The sequence below is a fragment of the Ochotona princeps genome, chromosome 8 (assembly GCF_030435755.1).
Source record: "Ochotona princeps isolate mOchPri1 chromosome 8, mOchPri1.hap1, whole genome shotgun sequence".
Classification (NCBI taxonomy): Eukaryota; Metazoa; Chordata; class Mammalia; order Lagomorpha; family Ochotonidae; genus Ochotona; species Ochotona princeps.
Window position 1 is genome coordinate 15317378 of NC_080839.1, and position 18539 is coordinate 15335916.

Sequence of the window (18539 nt, forward strand, 5' to 3'; positions counted from 1 at the left end):
GTTTTGTAAGTGCAAGAATGGGTACACACTAGTCTACCTCCTGAAGTTGTAGCACTATACCTGGAGCTGGTTCTTTATTCTTTTATATTCTGTAAGAGTTACGGAGTTGTTTATTTTTTTCAAAAGATTTGCATATTTTTATTGGAATGGCAGATCTACACAGAGAAGGAGACGACAGAAGGAGATCTTCTATCCTCTAGTTCACTCCCCAGGTGACCGCAACAGCTAGAGCTGAGGTGATCCGAAACCAGAAGCCAGGAGTCCTTCCGGGTCTCCCACGTGGGTACAGGGTCCCAAGGCTTTGGGCCTCCCTCTGCTGCTTTCCTAGGCCATATACAGGGAGCTGGATGGAAGTGGAATATCCGGGACACCAACTGGTGTCCATGTTGAGATCGTGGCACTTGGAAAGGGAGGATGAGTCAACTGAGCCATTGTACCACCCTCTGACCCCAGTAGTTTTTAACAGATGATAATGATGCATCCAAATGCAACAGTTCTTAGAATCCCCAAAGAAAAGAAAAATAAATTAATTAAGAATCCCCAAAGAGGCGAGCTGAAAGCAGCCCACCTGAGACCTTCAGACTCTACATTTCACTAGGAGACTTAAAGCCTGGGGTGGTGCCAGGGACTCCACATTGTAACAGGTTTGCTTGCGGCAATTCCACAATAATACTGGGAAGCACTGGTTGGGAAATGAATCAGTCCAGCTTCTCCACCCTTAGCCCTGGCAGGATGGGGTTGGCCCAGGTATGTCTAAGTGGGGACAGCTGCCATCATGGTTGCTGACATCATCATCACCACTGCCTCCATAATTATTACGAACATGAAAGGCAATCATCAAACTCAAAAAGTAGGAACAGGCCCAGCGCAATGGCCTAACAGCTAAAGTCCTCGCCTTGAACATGCCAGGATCCCATATGGGTGCCGGTTCTAATCCTGGCAGCTCCACTTCCCATCCAGCTCCCTACTTGTGGCCTGGGAAAGCAGTCGAGGATGACCCAACACCTTGGGACCCTGCACCTGTGTGGGAGACCTGGAGGAAGTTTCTGGCTCCTGGCTTCAGATCACTGCAGCACTGGCCGTTGTGGTCACTTGGGGAGTGAATCATTTGACGGAAGACCTTCCTCTCTATCTCTCCTCCTCTCTGTATATTTAACTTTACAGTAAAATTAAATAAATCTTTTTTAAAAAGTAGAAACAAAGCAAAGGACTGTGCGATGGAAAGCATTAGAAAAATGCATCTGGGTTCAGTTGGAGGTTGGTAAGGAAGACATGTTACATGTCTGTGAAATGTACCTGATGCTTATACAAAGACACTACACATTAGCAAACTGATGAAGCCATTGGTAGTATAAAACCAGGACATCTCAGTGTGTGTCAGTCACAGCCTGAATCGAGACCATTATATCTTGTCAACCGGTATTGCACTTATTGGCCCATTCATCACAAAGCAAAGCAAGATTTGAGAGCAGTGTTTGGGTGAAAGCAGAGAGGGTTCTAAGGCTATAGTTGGTTTCATAGAATATGTGCCCTTCATTCAGGCTACTGCATGGGAGCCAAGACAATCTAGTTCTGGGTATACTGAGGAAGTCTTATTCCAGAGGCTGCTAGTATTGTCCTATACATTAAGCATGAATTAACACTGAATTATCAACCCTCCCTTCAACTCTGTGAAGCCTTGGGCCGTAAGTGGTTACCTCATGCTGAAACTCTATTCCAGCTTTAAGATAACAGAAGAATTACAGAAAAAGTCTATCTTCATAGAGATCATATGCATGATTGGGTGAGAATTTGCAAATCAGCATATCTTTAGATAAGTTTCACTCCTTTGAAAGCCTCATTAACTCTTAAAATAGAAATTTCAGTTTCCTTAGGCAGGATAAAGTTACCTTAGGGACAGGGGTAAAATTGGTAGGTTGGGGAAATGTGGCCCCTAACAGTGTCAGAGTTAGTAAGCCAGTCAGAGGACATACTGACTTAATGAGACTGGGAACCCCTCAAGACAAGATCCTGGATGAAGAGATTCAAACCCTGGACCCATTCCCAACACTCAGTTCCCCTTGCTGTCACCTGCAAACTGCTAGCGGGATAAAGGAAATAAAGGCAGGGTTATGGATCAGAATCAATGGCTGGCCCAACAAGTACTAGCTAGAAATGTATTGGTTTAAGTAAATTAAACAGTATATTTTAAAAAGAAAAGTACCCTGAAATCCATCCAAAGTAGGTTAGCCTCAAAACAGAACCCAATGTGGAGCGACAACAACAAATTTAGATGGACACTGACTATAAGTCAACTGCACATGGTAATTCTGGCAGGTCCCCACTGAATAATTATTGAAGGAAAACATCAAGTAGACCAAATGAGGGAGGTAATTTTGAGATGTTTTCAAAACCCTTCATTGATGAAAAGTGTGCTATGTAGAGTCTTACAGAAAACATGGGTCCCATTTTTGTATGTTTGTTTTTAAAGATTTTATGTATTGGGCCCAGAGGCGTGGCCTAGCGGCTAAACTCCTCACCTTGAAAGCTCCAGGATCCCATATGGGCGCCGGTTCTAATCCCGGTAGCTCCACTTCCCATCCAGCACCCTGCTTGTGGCCTGGGAAAACAGTTGAGGATGGTCCAATGCATTGGGACCCTGCACCCGCGTGGGAAACCCGGAAGAGGTTCCAGGTTCCCGGCATCGGATCGGCGCATCAGCCCGTTGCGGCTCACTTGGGGAGTGAATCATCGGACGGAAGATCTTCCTCTCTGTCTCTCCTCCTCTGTGTATATCTGGCTGTAATAAAAAAATGAATAAATCTTTTAAAAAAAAGATTTTATGTATTTATTTAACTGGAAAGACAGATTTACAGAGAAGGAGAAATAGAGAAATATCTTCCATCCACTGGTTCACTTCCCAAGTGGCCGCAATGGCCGGAGCTGAGCCCATCCCAAGCCAGGAGCCCACAGGGGTTGTAGGGTCCCAAGGTCTAGAGTCATGTTCTACTGCTTTCCCAGGCCAAAAGCATGGAAGCTAAATGGGAAGTGGAACAGCATATGAACTGGTATGGGATCCCGGCAGATGCAAGGTGAGGATTTAGCCACTAAGCTATCACGCCAGAGTCTTTTGTGTTTTTTAATGTGTGCGTAACTGTCCAGTTACATGCTTATATAAAAATTCTGCAGAAGGGCCCGGCGGCGTGGCCTAGCAGCTAAAGTCCTCGCCTTGAATGCCCCGGGATCCCATATGGGCACCGGTTCTAATCCCGGCAGCTCCACTTCCCATCCAGCTCCCTGCTTGTGGCCTGGGAAAGCAGTCGAGGATGGCCCAAGGCTTTGTGACCCTGCACCGTGTGGGAGACCTGGAGGAAGAGGTTCCTGGTTCCTGGCTTCGGATCGGCGCAGCACTGGCCGTTGCGCTCACTTGGGGAATGAATCATCGGACGGAAGATCTTACTCTCTGTCTCTCCTCTGTGTATATCTGACTTTGAAAAAATAAATAAATAAAAATAAAAATTCTGGAGAAGAACATGAGAAAATGATGGCAGGGCAGAACACTGATGGAAAATGATCATCTTTGGGGAGGCATGGGTGTACAGAAGGATAAGCAGTTGTAGGAGAGGAGCTCGGCATGGTGGCCTAGCAGCTAAAAGTCCTCGCCTTGAACGCTCTGGGATCCCATATGGGCGCCGGTTCTTATCCCAGCTGCCCCACTTCCCATCCAGCTCCCAGCTTGTGGCCTGGGAAAGCAGTGGAGGACAGCCCAAAGCCTTGGGACCCTGTACCCGCTGGGAGACTTGGAGGAGGTTCCTGGCTCCTAGCTTGAGATCAGCTCAGCTCCTGCCATTGCAGCCACTTGGGGAATGAATCATTGGACAGAAGATCTTCCTCTTTGTCTCTCCTCCTCTATATATATCTGACTTTGCAATAAAAATAAATAAATCTTTTTTAAAAAGTTGTAGGAGTGATTTTTTTCATTATCATTCATACCATTTAATGCTTTTATAAAAAAAAATATTCACACAACAAATAGCAACGGAGCATGCAATGGTGTCAGTCATTGGATGAGGTAGTAGGAAGCAATGAAGAACTCAGACTGAACCAAGTTCTAGCACTGTGGGCTCCACAGTCAGACTGTCTGGATTTTTTTTTTAAGATTTATTTTTTTTTTATTGCAAAGTCAGATATACAGAGAGGAGGAGAGATAGAGAGGAAGATCTTTCGTCCGATGATTCACTCCCTAAGTGAGCCGCAACGGCCGGTGCTGCACTGATCCGAAGCCGGGAACCTGGAACCTCTTCCGGGTCTCCCACGTGGGTGCAGGGTCCCAAAGCTTTGAGCCGTCCTCAACTGCTTTCCCAGGCCACAAGCAGGGTGCTGGATGGGAAGTGGAGCTACCGGGATTAGAACCGGTGCCCATATGGGATCCCGGGGCATTCAAGGCGAGGACTTTAGCCGCTAGGCCACGCCTCTGGGCCCCCAGACTGTCTAGATTCCATAACTCTTAGCTCTTTTAAAAAGTGAGCAACTGGACCCTAGTGGCTAAATTCTCACCTTGAACATACCAGGATCCCATATGGGCACCGGTTCTAATCCCAGCAGCCCCGCTTCCCTTCCAGCTCCCTACTTGTGGCCTGGGAAAGCAGTCAAGGATGGCCCAAAGATTTGGGACCCTGTACTTGTGTGGGAGACCTGGAGGAGGAAGTTCCTGGCTCCTGGTTTCAGATTGGCGCAGCACTGGCCATTGCTGTCGCTTGGGAAGTGAATCATCGGACGGAAGATCTTCCTCTCTGTCTCTCCTCCTCTCTATATCTGATTTTGCAATAAAAATAAATAAATCTCTTTTTAAAAAGTGAGCAACAAGGATTCCATCCTCATTTTCATGGACCATGGAGATCAGTGGGTCGCTGAGCCTTAGAGGAGGAGCTGGTTATGGAAATGACGGTCAGAGCATTGCATGAGTCAGTTGGATGTTGGCACCATCTAACAAAGCTTGAAGGAGACCGGAAGATGAGGAACCCAAGAGTGAAGTTAAACAAAGAAGGAGGGAGAAAAGGAGAAAGGGCTGAGAGACTTGGAATGTATTTTTTTTCCATTTTTTTATTATAGTTTTGATAATCGTTACATAGTTAAAAAGGTTCAAGGGTACAGGAAAGTGGGTAAGAGTATTATTTCTACATTGTTTCCTTCATGTATCTGGGGAAAAAGGGGATATTAAGAGAGAAGCCTGACCCAGTCTCTCACCCACCCCAGGTCCCTGATGTGGGGCATGCATGTATTAACTTGACATGATACAGTAGGGCAATGGTGAGAAAGGACTATACTAATCAACTTGGATCCCTGAGCTGGGAGGAGTGGGTGGATGTCAGCCTGCAGTCGAGATCTCTGTGGGAGGATAGGGACAGACGGGATCTAGGGAGACCCTGCAAGGCACATAAATTCCCAGGGAGGCTGCTCTAGGAGTAAGAGGAGAAGTGTGAGAAGTTAGCTGAGGAAGCTCTGGAATGGGGCTGATTAGCTGTACAGCCAGAGGCCTAGAGGCATTCCAGAGCCCCAGGAGGGGGAGAGGGACCCCGCAGCAGGGGCTTTAGGTCCCGCAGTGGCCACACTTGGGCAACCTTGTTCAAAGGAAGTGCAGGAGCATCTCCAGTGTGGCTAGTGGGTGTTTTTTTTTTTTTTTTCTCTCTCTCTTCTAGATTAACTTCCTTAACTTCAGTGGAATTTCACAGATGTTTTAGGCTTTTAGCATCCTACAGATTCACTTTTTTTTTTTTTTAACCAGATGCCTAATGTGTCCAGAGGGAACAGGGTTTGTGGAGTCAGCTGTCTGTGTGGTTCCTTGCTCCACAATTTTTAATTCTGCCTCACTTTTGCATTCAAGTTGCTCTCCCTTGACTCCCACAGTGGTTGAGTGAGCTGCCTGGAGGGCAATCTGGCCAATGTCAAAATAAAGGGCCAAGAGGGAAAGGGTTTTTTGGACAAGAGAACAAATACAACAAGCTTGCTGTAACTGTCACAGAGTGTGTGTGTGTGTGGGGGGGGGTGGTGGCAAGGAGGAAAAGATTGCCTCGGTTTCCCCTAAACATTTACACTAAGCTTAAAGTATTTGTTACAGTTGCAGATGAGTGGTCCTACTGCGTTCTATTTCAGCCTGCAAGACACTGGCTTTGAGGCATCCCTGGACTGGAAAAGGCTAGCAACTATGCGGTTTGTTCGTTTTTAATGTCTCTAAAATTACATGGGAGTTGGCTGGAGCGGGACAAAACAGGAACTAAGGAATGAACAAGTGTTCCTCTCAACATCTTTTCTTACACAAGCCATCTTTTTCTCACCAAAACAATAACTACACTTGTTAATTACAGTCACATACTACATCCTACGTGGTGATGGTACTCTGATATCTTGCTCTATATCCTGTTTTCTCTGATGATAATTTGAATTTTCTTCCCTTCTTTCCTCACCTCCTTTTTCATTTCTACCTTTCCTGGAGTTTGCTTGCATTATTTTAATCTTATCCTGAATTTTTACTTCATAAGGCCAAACTTTTCTCACATCTTCCTGATATTTCCTTAGAAGCCTACAACCATATGGAGATCCAGAAGAAGTTCCTAGCTTCAGATTGGCTCAACTCTAACCATTGGGGCCATTTGGGGAGTGGACCAGTGGATGGAAGAACTCCTTCTCTCCATAAATCTGATCTGCCTTTCCAACAAAAATATAGAAATCATTAAGACAGAGAGAGAGAAGGGAGAGTAATGCCAGTATCCCGTAGCGGACTTACTCCTTGTCCCAATCAAGCTCCCTGCTACCACACCTGAGAAGCAGTGGATGATGGCTCAAATATTTGGATCTCCTGCCACCCATGTGGGAGTCCCGGACAGAGCTGCTGGCTCCTGGCATCAGCCGGGCCCAGTCCCAGCCGTTGTGTACCATTTGGGGTGTGAACCAGCTAATAGATGATCTCTCTGTCTCTTCCTCTCTATCACCCTGCCTCTCAATAAATAAATAAATCTTTTTAAATGATTTTTTTTGCAAAAAAAGTATACTAAGTTTAATATACCATTACAATATGCTGAAAATGACTGTAGTCCATTATAATTCACTGAGGTTGCTTAGCAATTTCAAAGAAACAACAAAAATGTTACCAAATGACAGTGGAAAATAAATGCAGCCTTTTCTTTGTTTTGACTAATTTCCCAAAAATGTTCTTTTTTTTTACATAAAACCATGGTAGCAGCCCATCACTACCTCACACTGGCACAGATGAATCCATCCATCGCTCTGATGACATCAACACAAGAACGCGTTTTAAAAGTACAATTTTTAGCATGCTTACTATTTGTAAGCTTTTTAGCTTTAAGATAAAACGGGGATAAAATATTACTTTGCTAGCGGGTAGCTCAGAGTGTAACAATCCTTTTCGATTTATCTGATTGAGATCAGATAGAAATAGATAAGGTTAATGTCTGTGACTTCGAAATCCCCAGAGGGTGAGTCCACCCTTCAGATCTCTCTGGGAGTGAATGTTGTAGCAGAGGCAAAGAGTCGCTAGGTGGCTCTGCATTTTAAAAGAAAATGTAGGAAGCCCGCGAAGATCGAAGATCGTGGGTACCAGGATCTTGCCCCACCAGGTAGCAACTTTAATCAAAGCCTGGCAATAATAATCCACAATCATGGTTTCTCATTGAGAATAATTGGGAGTAAATGGGTTGAGAATTAAGACTCTTAAGCGAAAACTGCAAAACTGCAAAGCATGCGTGGGTAAGGAATTTACTAAAAGATAAGAATGGTATTACGTTTTTAAAGACCTCAATGACTAGATTTCAAATGCTTTCATAATTTGTGACCACGAAGGTCACCAACTGGAACTTTGTCTTTTGAGTTTAGACCCTCAGATTTAAAAACAAATACTAAATAGGGGCATTATTAAAAAATGTTTTCCAATTTCCCGGGTCTTCATCCTTATTACCATTCCATGAGAAACCTCAAAACAAAATCCAAAATTTAGTTTGAGTCTTTGAGAAGAAAATAATAAAAATAATAACAAGCACGGTGTTTCTCTAAGTGAAGAAGCCATTTAGATCCCTAAATATAAATACAAGTAAGACAAACGCAGTTCTTTTCTATGGTGTTTGCCGGGACACTGCAAGAAATAAGGTTTAGAATTGACTGTATTAACAAAAAAATAATAATAATAAAGTAAACACACACACACAAAAAGAATTGACTGTATTAATGTTCCAGGAAAAAAAAAAAACCTAGTTATCATTGAAGTGTGATTTACATTTTAGGTAGCCGAATTTGCTAGTAAAATCTCACTACTTTTGTTTTGTTTGTTCTAAGAGATGAAATAACTCGAAGAAAAGAATGTCCATCAAAATACATAACTAACTACATGAAAATAAATGCAGAGTTGTGGGGCACGGGGAGTTTCCGAATTATTAAATATTCTGAACTGCCACTTTGCACTCGGTAAAGTCACAGCCCGCCACAGCCCTTAAACGCTCAGATATGTGCTAATTATAAAGAACACATTTAGGGATGCTTTCATTGTAAAATAAATTATTTTCTTAGTAGTATATTCAGCTAATAAACAGTGATCGCGTGGCAGGTGGAGCTGCCGTTGCATTTTACTGGCTGGTTGTTTTGCCCAGGTAGAAAGCCGTATTTGAAAACTTAGGACAAGTCATATTCCATAACTACACAAAATCTGCTTGGTTTTGTGTGCTGAGTTTTATGTATTTGTTTAGATAAATGTGTGCTTCTTGCACAGTCTAACCTATTTTAAAGTTTTCTGATTTAAAACGTTAGGTCCAAAGTTTCCTCCTTAGATGTTTTTGGAATCATTCGTCCTTCTGTTTTTAATGACAACACATCACATCAAGATTGAACACACGAGACGCGAAATGAACGAATCTTCCTGATTGGGAACCCAAAGAGTTGGGTTTAGGAAAACGAAACACGCATTACTGCTACTCCGTTCAGACGAGACACCCCAAGGAGGCCGATCCTACTCTCTACGAACACCCACGAGGTTATACACCGTCTACGAATCAGATGCGACTGCCAGCCCACCGGTGGAAACCGAGCGCGAACCTCCCAACTGGATCCCCAAAGCTTCCGCGGCTTGAAGTAGAAAAATGCTCAGAGAGGCTGAGCAGGTGGCTTGAGAGGACACCCAAGTTAACTTTCGGGCTTTTATGAAGACGTCTGCGCTGCTGGTGTGAGCTCGCTCTTTCTCTTTCTTAAATTTAAGTCTTATTAGTGTGCTAAGAGAGCACGTGTGCTAGGAACAGCGTGGTATAGTTTTTCTTTTCAACTTTAAGAAACCGGCCTCCACCCAAGCAGCCCCAGGACCCCAGGACTGGCGCCGGGGGCTCGCCGGGGCTGCGGGCGCCAGGCGGGGAACGCGCAAGGATTTGGGCGCGCTTGGTCCCGGAGCGCTGGCAGGAGGGCGTGGCGGAGGCGTGGAGAGCTCGGGAGCGCGGTTCGCCGTGCAGTCACAGCCCGCCCTGAGGAGCGTCCCGCACACGGTTATAAAAAGCCCAGCGTGCAAGCACTCGCGAGCATCTTTCTGAACCCAGTCTGCTAAGCACTGCTTAGCGAGCGTCGAGGCGGGGCCGCAGGGTTGGCTCCCAAAGGGATGCTCTCGCCCGAGCGGCGACTCCAGCCCCGCTCGCCCCTGGCCGCTGCCGCGCCGCAGCCGCCCGCCGACATGGCCCTCTACTGCGGGGACAACTTCGGCGTATACTCGCAGCCCAGCCTGCCGTCTGCAGCAGCCACAGCCGTTCCCGGCGCGCCCCCGGCCGGCCGGGCGCCCTACGGGCTGGCCGACTACACTGCGCCGCCGGCCGCCGCCGCCAACCCCTACCTGTGGCTCAATGGACCCGGCGTGGGTAGCCCAGCCTCCGCCGCGGCCGCGGCGTACCTGGGCGCCCAGCCGCCACCGCCGCCGCCCCCCGGCGCCGCGGCCGGGCCCTTCCTGCAGTCGGCGGCCGCCAGCAGCTCCTTCGGCTGCGCTCAGCGGGCTTTTGCGCAACCCGCGCCCGCCGCTCCCGCCTCGCCCGCGGCGCCCACCGCACAGGGCGAGCTGAGCTGGCTGTCCATGGCAAGCCGCGAGGACCTGATGAAGATGGTGCGACCACCTTACTCCTACTCAGCGCTCATCGCCATGGCCATCCAGAACGCGCCGGAGCGCAAGCTCACCCTCAGCCACATCTACCAGTTCGTAGCCGACAGCTTCCCCTTCTATCAGCGCAGCAAGGCCGGCTGGCAGAACTCCATCCGCCACAACCTGTCTCTCAACGACTGCTTTAAGAAGGTGCCCCGTGACGAGGACGACCCAGGTGAGCGCGGCCGGGCAGGTGCTTCCCGGAGCGGGAGAGGGCGGACGGGCAGAAAGGATTGAGAGCCTCCCAGGTAAGGGAGCTTAGAAAGAAGTACGTTAGTATAGTAACAACATTGCTCCCTCGGGTAAGGCTTGGTTATAGAGATTCGGGCGAGCTGGGGAACTCCTCAGCGCACTCAGAAGCGGCGAGGAGAAGCGCAAAAACAGCCCACAGGGTCAGGCTGTCCCGAGGCACGCTGCTTCTTTCACCGGGTCCACACTGTGCCTGCCTTGCCAGCTGATTTGACGATGGTGGCACAGGCATCGGGAGATGGGACGGAGGCACAGACCCTGAGCAGGTCCTGCCAGCTGTGATGTTTGGTGATGAGTATCCCCCAGTTTGGCTTCCTTTCTGACTGTAGTCCCTGAAGGGAAGAATTCTGTCTGCATTGTGGTGTGCGCTGGCTCTGGAAGGTAAGGCAAGAAATGCTGAGAAGGCAGACAGGCCTGTTTGGTTTTCTGAAGGACCCTCGCACAAGGCCAGAGGAGGAGGTGGAGATGGGGCAAAGAGAAAAGAGAACTCTTCTCTGGACGCGGCAGAGCCGGGGTTTTGTGTAAATTGTGTATTGCTTTGAGTAAGCTAATTCCTGCTCACCCTGCAGAACTTTACAATACCCAATTAAGGACAAACCTCAGGTAAAGGAGAAAAATGGGGAAACATTATTGGTAACATTGAAGTAACTGAAAACATTGTTTTGACATAGAGCACCTAAGAATTATTAGTGGGAATTTTGTTGTTATTTCTTGCCACTGAATCTTAAATCCTGTATTTTATATCACTTCTCAGTCTTGCTCTAGCCACATTTCAAGTGTCCAAAGTCCACGTGTAGCTAGTAATACTGTATCGGACGGGACTTGTCCTTCTAGATAGAAGATTCACTTTTCATGATTTGGCCTCTGAATTACTACAGGTAATCATATAAATGACTGAACTTAAAAGTTCAAGTCATGTGTCTTGTCAGAACTGTTGGTGCCATCTAAATACGTAAGTACATGCAGGTGTTACTATTAAAGTAATAAGAGATAAAGTTTCTGCAGCTGTTTTGCTGAAAGTATATCAGGGGAGCTGATGGGTTCAGGGCAGTGTGGGGAAGCTGCTTAATACAGTGACTGGTTAACAATGCTTGAGTCTCAAGCCAGTCTGTTGAAACCCTGGCTCTACCTGGCTTCCCGGGAATATGGCAGGTGTTCAACAGTCAGCACTTTAGTTTTCCACCCAAAAAATGAGGGCAGGAATATGATTGATTGCCTCTCGCCATGGGAACAACAGGTTCACCATGTAAAGCACTGAGCTGCCGAACAATTGCTTAACAATAGTTTTAGACAGCAAAAGACTTCGGGGCATGGTGGAGAGAGTTACCAGGCCTATGGACAGATAAACTCCTGCAAGATGATCTGCCTCCGGGGTGGCGGACCTTGCGGGAACACTGCTGTGACATGCGTTAAGAGGCTGCACTGGTTTCTGATATTCACCTAGTGGATGCAAAGACCAGAAGATGTGCGACAGCATGTTCTGCCTGGGATGAGGAGAGGATGTACTCCGATATATGACATCTTATGCATTCTTGAAATAATTGATTGCTTAGTAATAATTATCATTGCAGGTTACTTTTTTTTTCAAGTGGGCTCTTTTCTTTTCCCCAAGAATACGGAGTTGTGCACTTCCAGAAAAATAATAATTATAATAAATACTATTTTTCCCACTGTTTATTTCATGCCAGATATTTAATCCTGTCAGTCAACCTACAAGATGGGTGCTATTTTCCCTAGGTCATAAATAAAGAACTGAAGTCTTAAATGTGTGTAACACCAGAATTCATGAATCAGAGAGATCATAGAGTTAAGATACAGAATAAGAGAAGGCATCGGATATTGTAACTATTGGTGCCAGAGGGGACAGAATTGGATCTTTTTAAATCGCAGGCACTGCAGGGAGGAGGTGGAACATCTTTGTTCTACATTTCTTCTTGATGAATTAAGTCTCTCTCAAGAGAACCACAACAATTGAGTGCAGTGACCACCTGTGTCAGCAGCATTTAGAATGCTGTGCTGGAATCAAAGCTCTCCTCATCTAAGGTTTAGTTACCACGGTCAACCATGGAAGGAAAATTCTACAGACTACATTCACAGAACTTACAGAAAACTGCTACTTTTGTCATGCTTGGTTGTGAATTTCGTAGTTTGACTAATGTGTAATTGAACTTTGTCATACATATGCATTTTTAGGAAAAGCGTCTCTTACCCATTCAGGCGTCCAGTGGGAGTCTTGTAAGGCACCTTCTCTCATGGATAAAGGGGGTGCGGGCTGCCCTTCTCTAACCTTCTCTTCTCTTCAGGGAAGGGTAACTACTGGACGCTGGACCCAAACTGTGAGAAAATGTTCGACAATGGCAACTTCCGCCGGAAGCGAAAGCGCCGCTCGGAGGCCAGCAGTAGCTCCTCCGTGACTGCCGGGGCGACCAAACCGGAAGACGGGCTCTCCTCAGCGTCGAGGGCTGGCGTGGCCGTGAAGCCTGAGGGGGACAGCACCTCCATGTTGAGGCCTTCGCAGTCCCCGGAATCCCCTGAGGGCACCAAGAGGACCACCTCGTCCCCCGGAGGGGCCGCACTCACCTCCACCCCTTGCCTCAGCACCTTCTTCAGCAGCCTCAGCACCCCGAGCCTCAGCGGCGGGAGCAGCGGGAACGCGTCGAGGGCCCTGCCAACCGGTCGCCCCCTGGGCCTCCCGGCCGCCCAGCTGCCCTCCAGCACCCCCTTCCCTCCGAACCCCATCTCGGAGGCCTCGCCAGAAGCCCTGCAGCTGAGCACCCTCACCACCACCGGCGGCAGCAGTAGCAGCAATGGCGCCAGCGGTCAGCGGCCTTCCTATTACAGCCCCTTCCCAGCCAGCACCAGCGGAGGCCAAAGCAGCCCCTTCAGTAATCCGTTCTACAACTTCAGCATGGTCAATAGCCTCATCTATCCACGCGAGGGCTCTGAGGTGTAGCGCTAGCGCTGGGCTTTGCAGACATCTTGGTTAGATACACTTGGCCATTCTGCAGGTCTTGCGTGTTAAACCCAAGTGGGTCCTACGATTTCTTCTAGGCTACTGTTGGGTCTTTGTGCATTCAGCCAACCATACTTGGATCACAGGGGCATAGGGTGAGAGCCCTTTGCATAAGCCAGCAAGCTGCTTCATCAGGCTTCTCTGGGTCCTAGCCTCAGAACAGAAAGCCAGCTCACAGGGAGGGCTCCGACCCCGTCTTCTCATTCATCATCACTGTGACGGGGGACCATGTGTACAGGAGACTTCCAGACCTAAGCCAAGAAGCTGTTGTGTAAGGAAACTCAAAGCAATGGGCAGCTGAGGCGGTCGGTATGTCAGGAGTGCTGGGGACTGACCTGCCAGCATTTTTTCAAGGAAAGTCAAGAGACCTGAAATGTTCAAGGAAGCTCCACCCTCTGTGTCCTTCCACCACATCAGTTTTCCTGGTCCTCTGCTAGGATTGGCTCATTCTTGAGTGTCTGGTACAAGGTCAGTACTAACCATGATAAGGCTGTAAAGTGTCCTGTCCTGTATGCTGCAGACCTTTAGCTCACTGAACACAGCAACCTTGGGAGACCGGTGTTACAAGCCCTCCCCCAACCCCCATGCCTCATTCCTCATTGTATCCTGTGTGTGCTAGTTCCAGAAAAACATGACATCTTCCCTTGGCAGACCTAAGTGTTGAAGGAGTAACAATTGAGCTAGCTAGTTCTTAGACCAAAAATTAATTCTGAACTTTTCTCTGCACAGGAGAGGTAGACAGACACCGTATCTTAACTCCTGCTGCCAGGGTCGGGGGTGGGGGGTGTGGGGCTGGGGTGATGGCTGCCCGTGATTACAATGCCTAGCCTGACATCGTCTCTTACCTTGTGTTTGGATAGTTCATCTTCCAAAAAAGCATTATTTTTTTTTTCTTTGAAAGGCAGTTGAGATTGAGATTCAGGGAAAGGTCTCCATTCGCTGGTTGACTCCCCAAGTGGCCACAATGGCCAGAACTGAGCTGATCTGAAGCCAGGGGCTTCTTCTGGGTCTCCCACATTGGGTGCAAGAGCCCAAGGACTTGGGATCATCTTTGGCTGCTTTCCCAGATGCATTAGTAGGGAACTGGATTGAAAGTAAAGCATTGCAGACACAAACTGGCACCCTAATGGGATGCTTAGCCTACCATACTGCAGCATTGACCCCTTAACAAATAGTTTTTAAATGAGATGTTTATAGTATTGTGATACAGTAAACTACCTGTTCAAAAATTTTTAAAAATATATATATGATATTTATTTTCGCACCACTTGTCTCTTCAGAACTGTCTTCACTCATTTTTGGAGTTCCCTTCCAATGCTCTGTAAAAAGTAGGCTCAGCCACTTGAACGGGAGTGGTGTTGCATGACAAGGACTTGATATGAAATGCTTCTATACCTTGAGTCTGAGTCTATGTGTTGCTAGGTCATGAGTTCTATTTAGAAATGGGAACATAAGCACATTGGTAAAAGATAATTTTGACTCTTCCCAGTGTATGCTTTTTTTGAGAGTCACAGGATTGCTTTTTTTTTTTTTTTTTTTTAAATTTATTTTCTTTTTATTGCAAAGCCAGATATACAGAGAGGAGGATCTTCCCTCCGGTAATTCACTCCCCAAGTGATCGCAATGACTAGAGCTGAGCCAATCCGAAGCCATGAGCCTGGGACCTCTTCCATGTTTCCCACACAGCTGCAGGGTCCCAAGGCTTTGGGCCATCCCTTCCCAGGTCACAAGCAGGGAGCTGGATCGGAAGCAGGGCATGGATTAGAACTGGCGCCCATATGGGATCCTGGCACATGCAAAGCGAGGACTTTAGCTGCTAGGCTACAATGCCGCGTCTCAGAATTGCTTTTTAAAAAAGACTTGATTTTGAAATTTACATAGAGAATTACTTTTTTAAAGAGCTTTTTGGGGGTACAAGTGAAGCCACCTGCCACATTTTTTTTTTAACTAGTATGCAGAAGAACAACCAAAGAAATGACCCACCTTCAGGCTATGTATATAAAATGTTGGTTTCTATGAATATTTTGTTACGTGAAAAATCATGCAGACTTTTATACATATTGTTTCTAACACAATCTATATTTGTAAATTAATTTATAATGTGAATGGGGGCAGCAAAGAAGGTGTCTTTTTTTTTCTTAAACTGTATTGCATGCTGAGAAGAATTATGTGAAATAAACTTTAAATGGTGTCACTCCTGGCTACTTTGGGGCATTCATATGTTGCCATCCTCAGTTTCCTTGTCCTAAAAATAGGGATTTGAGTCATTATGTGGTGCTCAGGTCTTTCTGATTTTTCATTGCATTTGTTCTACCAGCCTGCATCCTAAAGGGCTATGGTGAGATAGTTACTGTCTGTAGGGGAATCTAATGATACATTTTGCTTTTTTCTAAGGGACTAATGGGTATGTTACTTATACTTTTCAGTGCACCCAACATTTTCTGTTTCAGAAAGAAACATACCTCATGTGTCAGGTGGAGTTCAGAGGTGGGGAGTGGAGGGTCAGTACAAAGGCAGCCCATTGTTTCCTCAGAACAAATAGAAACTTTAAAATAGCTCCCTAAGAACTAACTCCCTAATGACCGCCATAGGCCAGCTAGCTCTCCATCTGGGTCTCCAACGTGGATAGCAGAAGCCCTGGACATCTGTGTCTGTCTTTTGCAGTCCCATTTGTCCTCAACAAAGTTGTTACCTGGGGCAGCAACATAGAGGTGTTGCTCAGAACGGAGGTCTCCTGATTTGGCCTGTCCCTTGGTGGTAGAGGGTATCGGTATTTACAATGAATTGTTTTACCATCCGGTTTTGGGGCTTTTTAATTTCTATTTTCATTCTATTTGAAAGGCAGAGGAAGATCTTCCCTCTACTACTTTTCCCCAAATGCCTCCCAATATCCAGGGACTGGACCAGGTGGAAGCCAGGAGCCTAGAATTTCTTTTTTTTTTTTTTTTTTTTAAGATTTATTTTTATTACAAAGTCAGATGTACAGAGAGGAGGAGAGAGTGAGAGGAAGATCTTCCATCCGATGATTCACTCCCTAAGTGAGCCGCAACGGCCGGTGCTGCACTGATCCGAAGCCGGGAACCAAGAACCTCTTCCGGGTCTCTCACATGGGTGCAGGGTCCCAAGGTGTTGGCTCATCCTCAACTGCTTTCCCAGGCTACAAGCAGGGAGCTGGATGGGAAGTGGAGCTGCCGGGATTAGAACCGGTGCCCATATGGGATCCCGGGGCGTTCAAGGCGAGGACTTTAGCCGCTAGACCACGCCTCCTGGCCCAGGAGCCTAGAATTTCTTTCAGGTCTCCCGTGTGGGTGGCAGGAGTCCAAGTACAGCCACCTCTGGGGCTGCACCTTAGCAGGATCAAAAGCAGAACAGCTGGGATTCATGGGATCTGCATGTCCTAATGGCCACTTGCACTGTGTCACATGCTTGCCCCTAATCATTTCTATTAACAGAAGCAGGGCTAGAAATGAGTTTGACCAATCTCTGGGGAGGGGGCAGGGTACAAGCATGAGGTTTTGGGTGGGGGAAGAATTGAACAACGTGATTGAAATGTGGAAGTTTAAACTGAGTCCACAAAATGTGGAAACAAATTTTGTGGTATTTAGATCTGGTAGGTAGTGTGAAATGGCAGAAAGATTAAGACCAGGAAGAAAGACTGCATCCTGTCTCCTGAAGGAGCAAACGAATGCCAGCCGGCTGGCTGGGTTGGCCAAGGCACCAAGGCTACTCTCCATCAGCGCCTTGAGTCCTGCTGGGCATTGGCATCTGGGAAAAGGGCCAACAGTGGTGCCCGCACCTGTGAGGTTTCCAGGTCAATGTCTGCACCAGCACGCACTTGACACGGGCTTCCAGCATCGTGACATTTTCTGCCAGGCAGCAGGGTCAGAATAGCTGGAGCTGAGTGAGGTTTCACTTCCTGTTGCTCAGGACAGATGAAGGAAAAGACAGGACCCTGTGACAAGTAGTTGGAGGCCCTTCTCTCTCAGGTTTCCCTGGGGGTGAATGTCAAGCGGCGGCCAAGGCCAGGACCTGCTGGGTGCATTTCGAACCTTCTATAACCTGGTGTCCCCATCAGAGAAAGGACCCAAGGAGGCTTTGTAATAAGCAGGTTTCAGAGGTGGTTTTTTTGTTTTGTGTGTCAGGAGGCTGACCAGCCAGCCACGTGGAAAACCATGAATCTGTGTCGCCTTCCCTTCCCTCCAAGGGCAGACACCCACCAGGTTCTGGCCACAAAGGAGCATTCCTGAACTTCAGAGGCGACTCCCAAGCCACTCTTGTTCAGCCCTGAGACTTCCCACAAATGGGAAAGATCCTGGCCTAAGAGGTTTTTGTTTTCTCTAAAACCTTGAGGTTGTTAATGAACGAGAAGCCCCCTCTGGTGCTTTCCTGGGGCAGGAGAATTAGTGGCTTCTAGACTAGAGACCCTACTGTCACCCCGCCTTTGTCATGGAAAGCTGTCAGCTGGACTGTGTGGCGAGGTAGCTGGAGTCTCTGGAAAAAAAAAAAGAATTTCCTGTCAGATTCAAAACCAAAACAAAAAGGCCCAAAGAGGCCTGAGATCTTCTGAATTCCTCGCTACTTTTTTATTCAATTGTCAGCAGATCACCCAAACCCTGGGAGTCAGGGGAGTGCAGTCCTTTATCATTTTAAAAAGATAAACATTATAATAAGAATAGCTCAGTTGTCAGGTACTTAAATATCAAATAGCTATGGGACCCCTTCAACCATTCCAGCAAGTCCCTGACTGCTGTAGTCTTTTCTTCGGGTCTACTCGAAAGCCTAGGGGCTCGGTAAACTGGGCCACAGTCCCACATCTAAGTGAAGCTGGCACTCAGCATTGGGCCATCTGATGTCACAGCCCACCTACCTTTCACTACTACACTGAGAGGGAAAGTGGCTTGCCCAAGGCTACTCAGCTTGTTGGCTGCAGACTGGGGCCTGGAACCCAGGCTCTGGCCACCTCTAAGCCCAGTCTAGCAATTTCCATTCCAGGTGTTTCCTTTGTGTGCACCCTGAAACTGGATTTTGTGTCTGAGCTTCCTTTGGTGAATATGGGAAAGGAAGTGGTGGATAAGGGGAAGCTGCTTTTAATTGGCATGTCCTTCTCTGGAACAGTGGGCAGAC

At 47.2% G+C, this 18539-nt stretch overlaps 1 protein-coding gene across 1 annotated transcript; it reads left to right on the forward strand.

Annotated features, from left to right (window-relative positions):
• The first annotated feature begins 9558 nt into the window (after positions 1–9558).
• On the forward strand, positions 9559–13626 carry FOXI3 (forkhead box I3). Its single transcript, XM_004590737.2, has 2 exons — positions 9559–10328; positions 12706–13626. The coding sequence occupies exons 1-2, from the start codon at positions 9626–9628 to the stop codon at positions 13353–13355; spliced, it is 1353 nt and encodes a 450-aa protein (XP_004590794.2). The 5' UTR covers positions 9559–9625; the 3' UTR covers positions 13356–13626.
• Positions 13627–18539: the final 4913 nt, after the last annotated feature.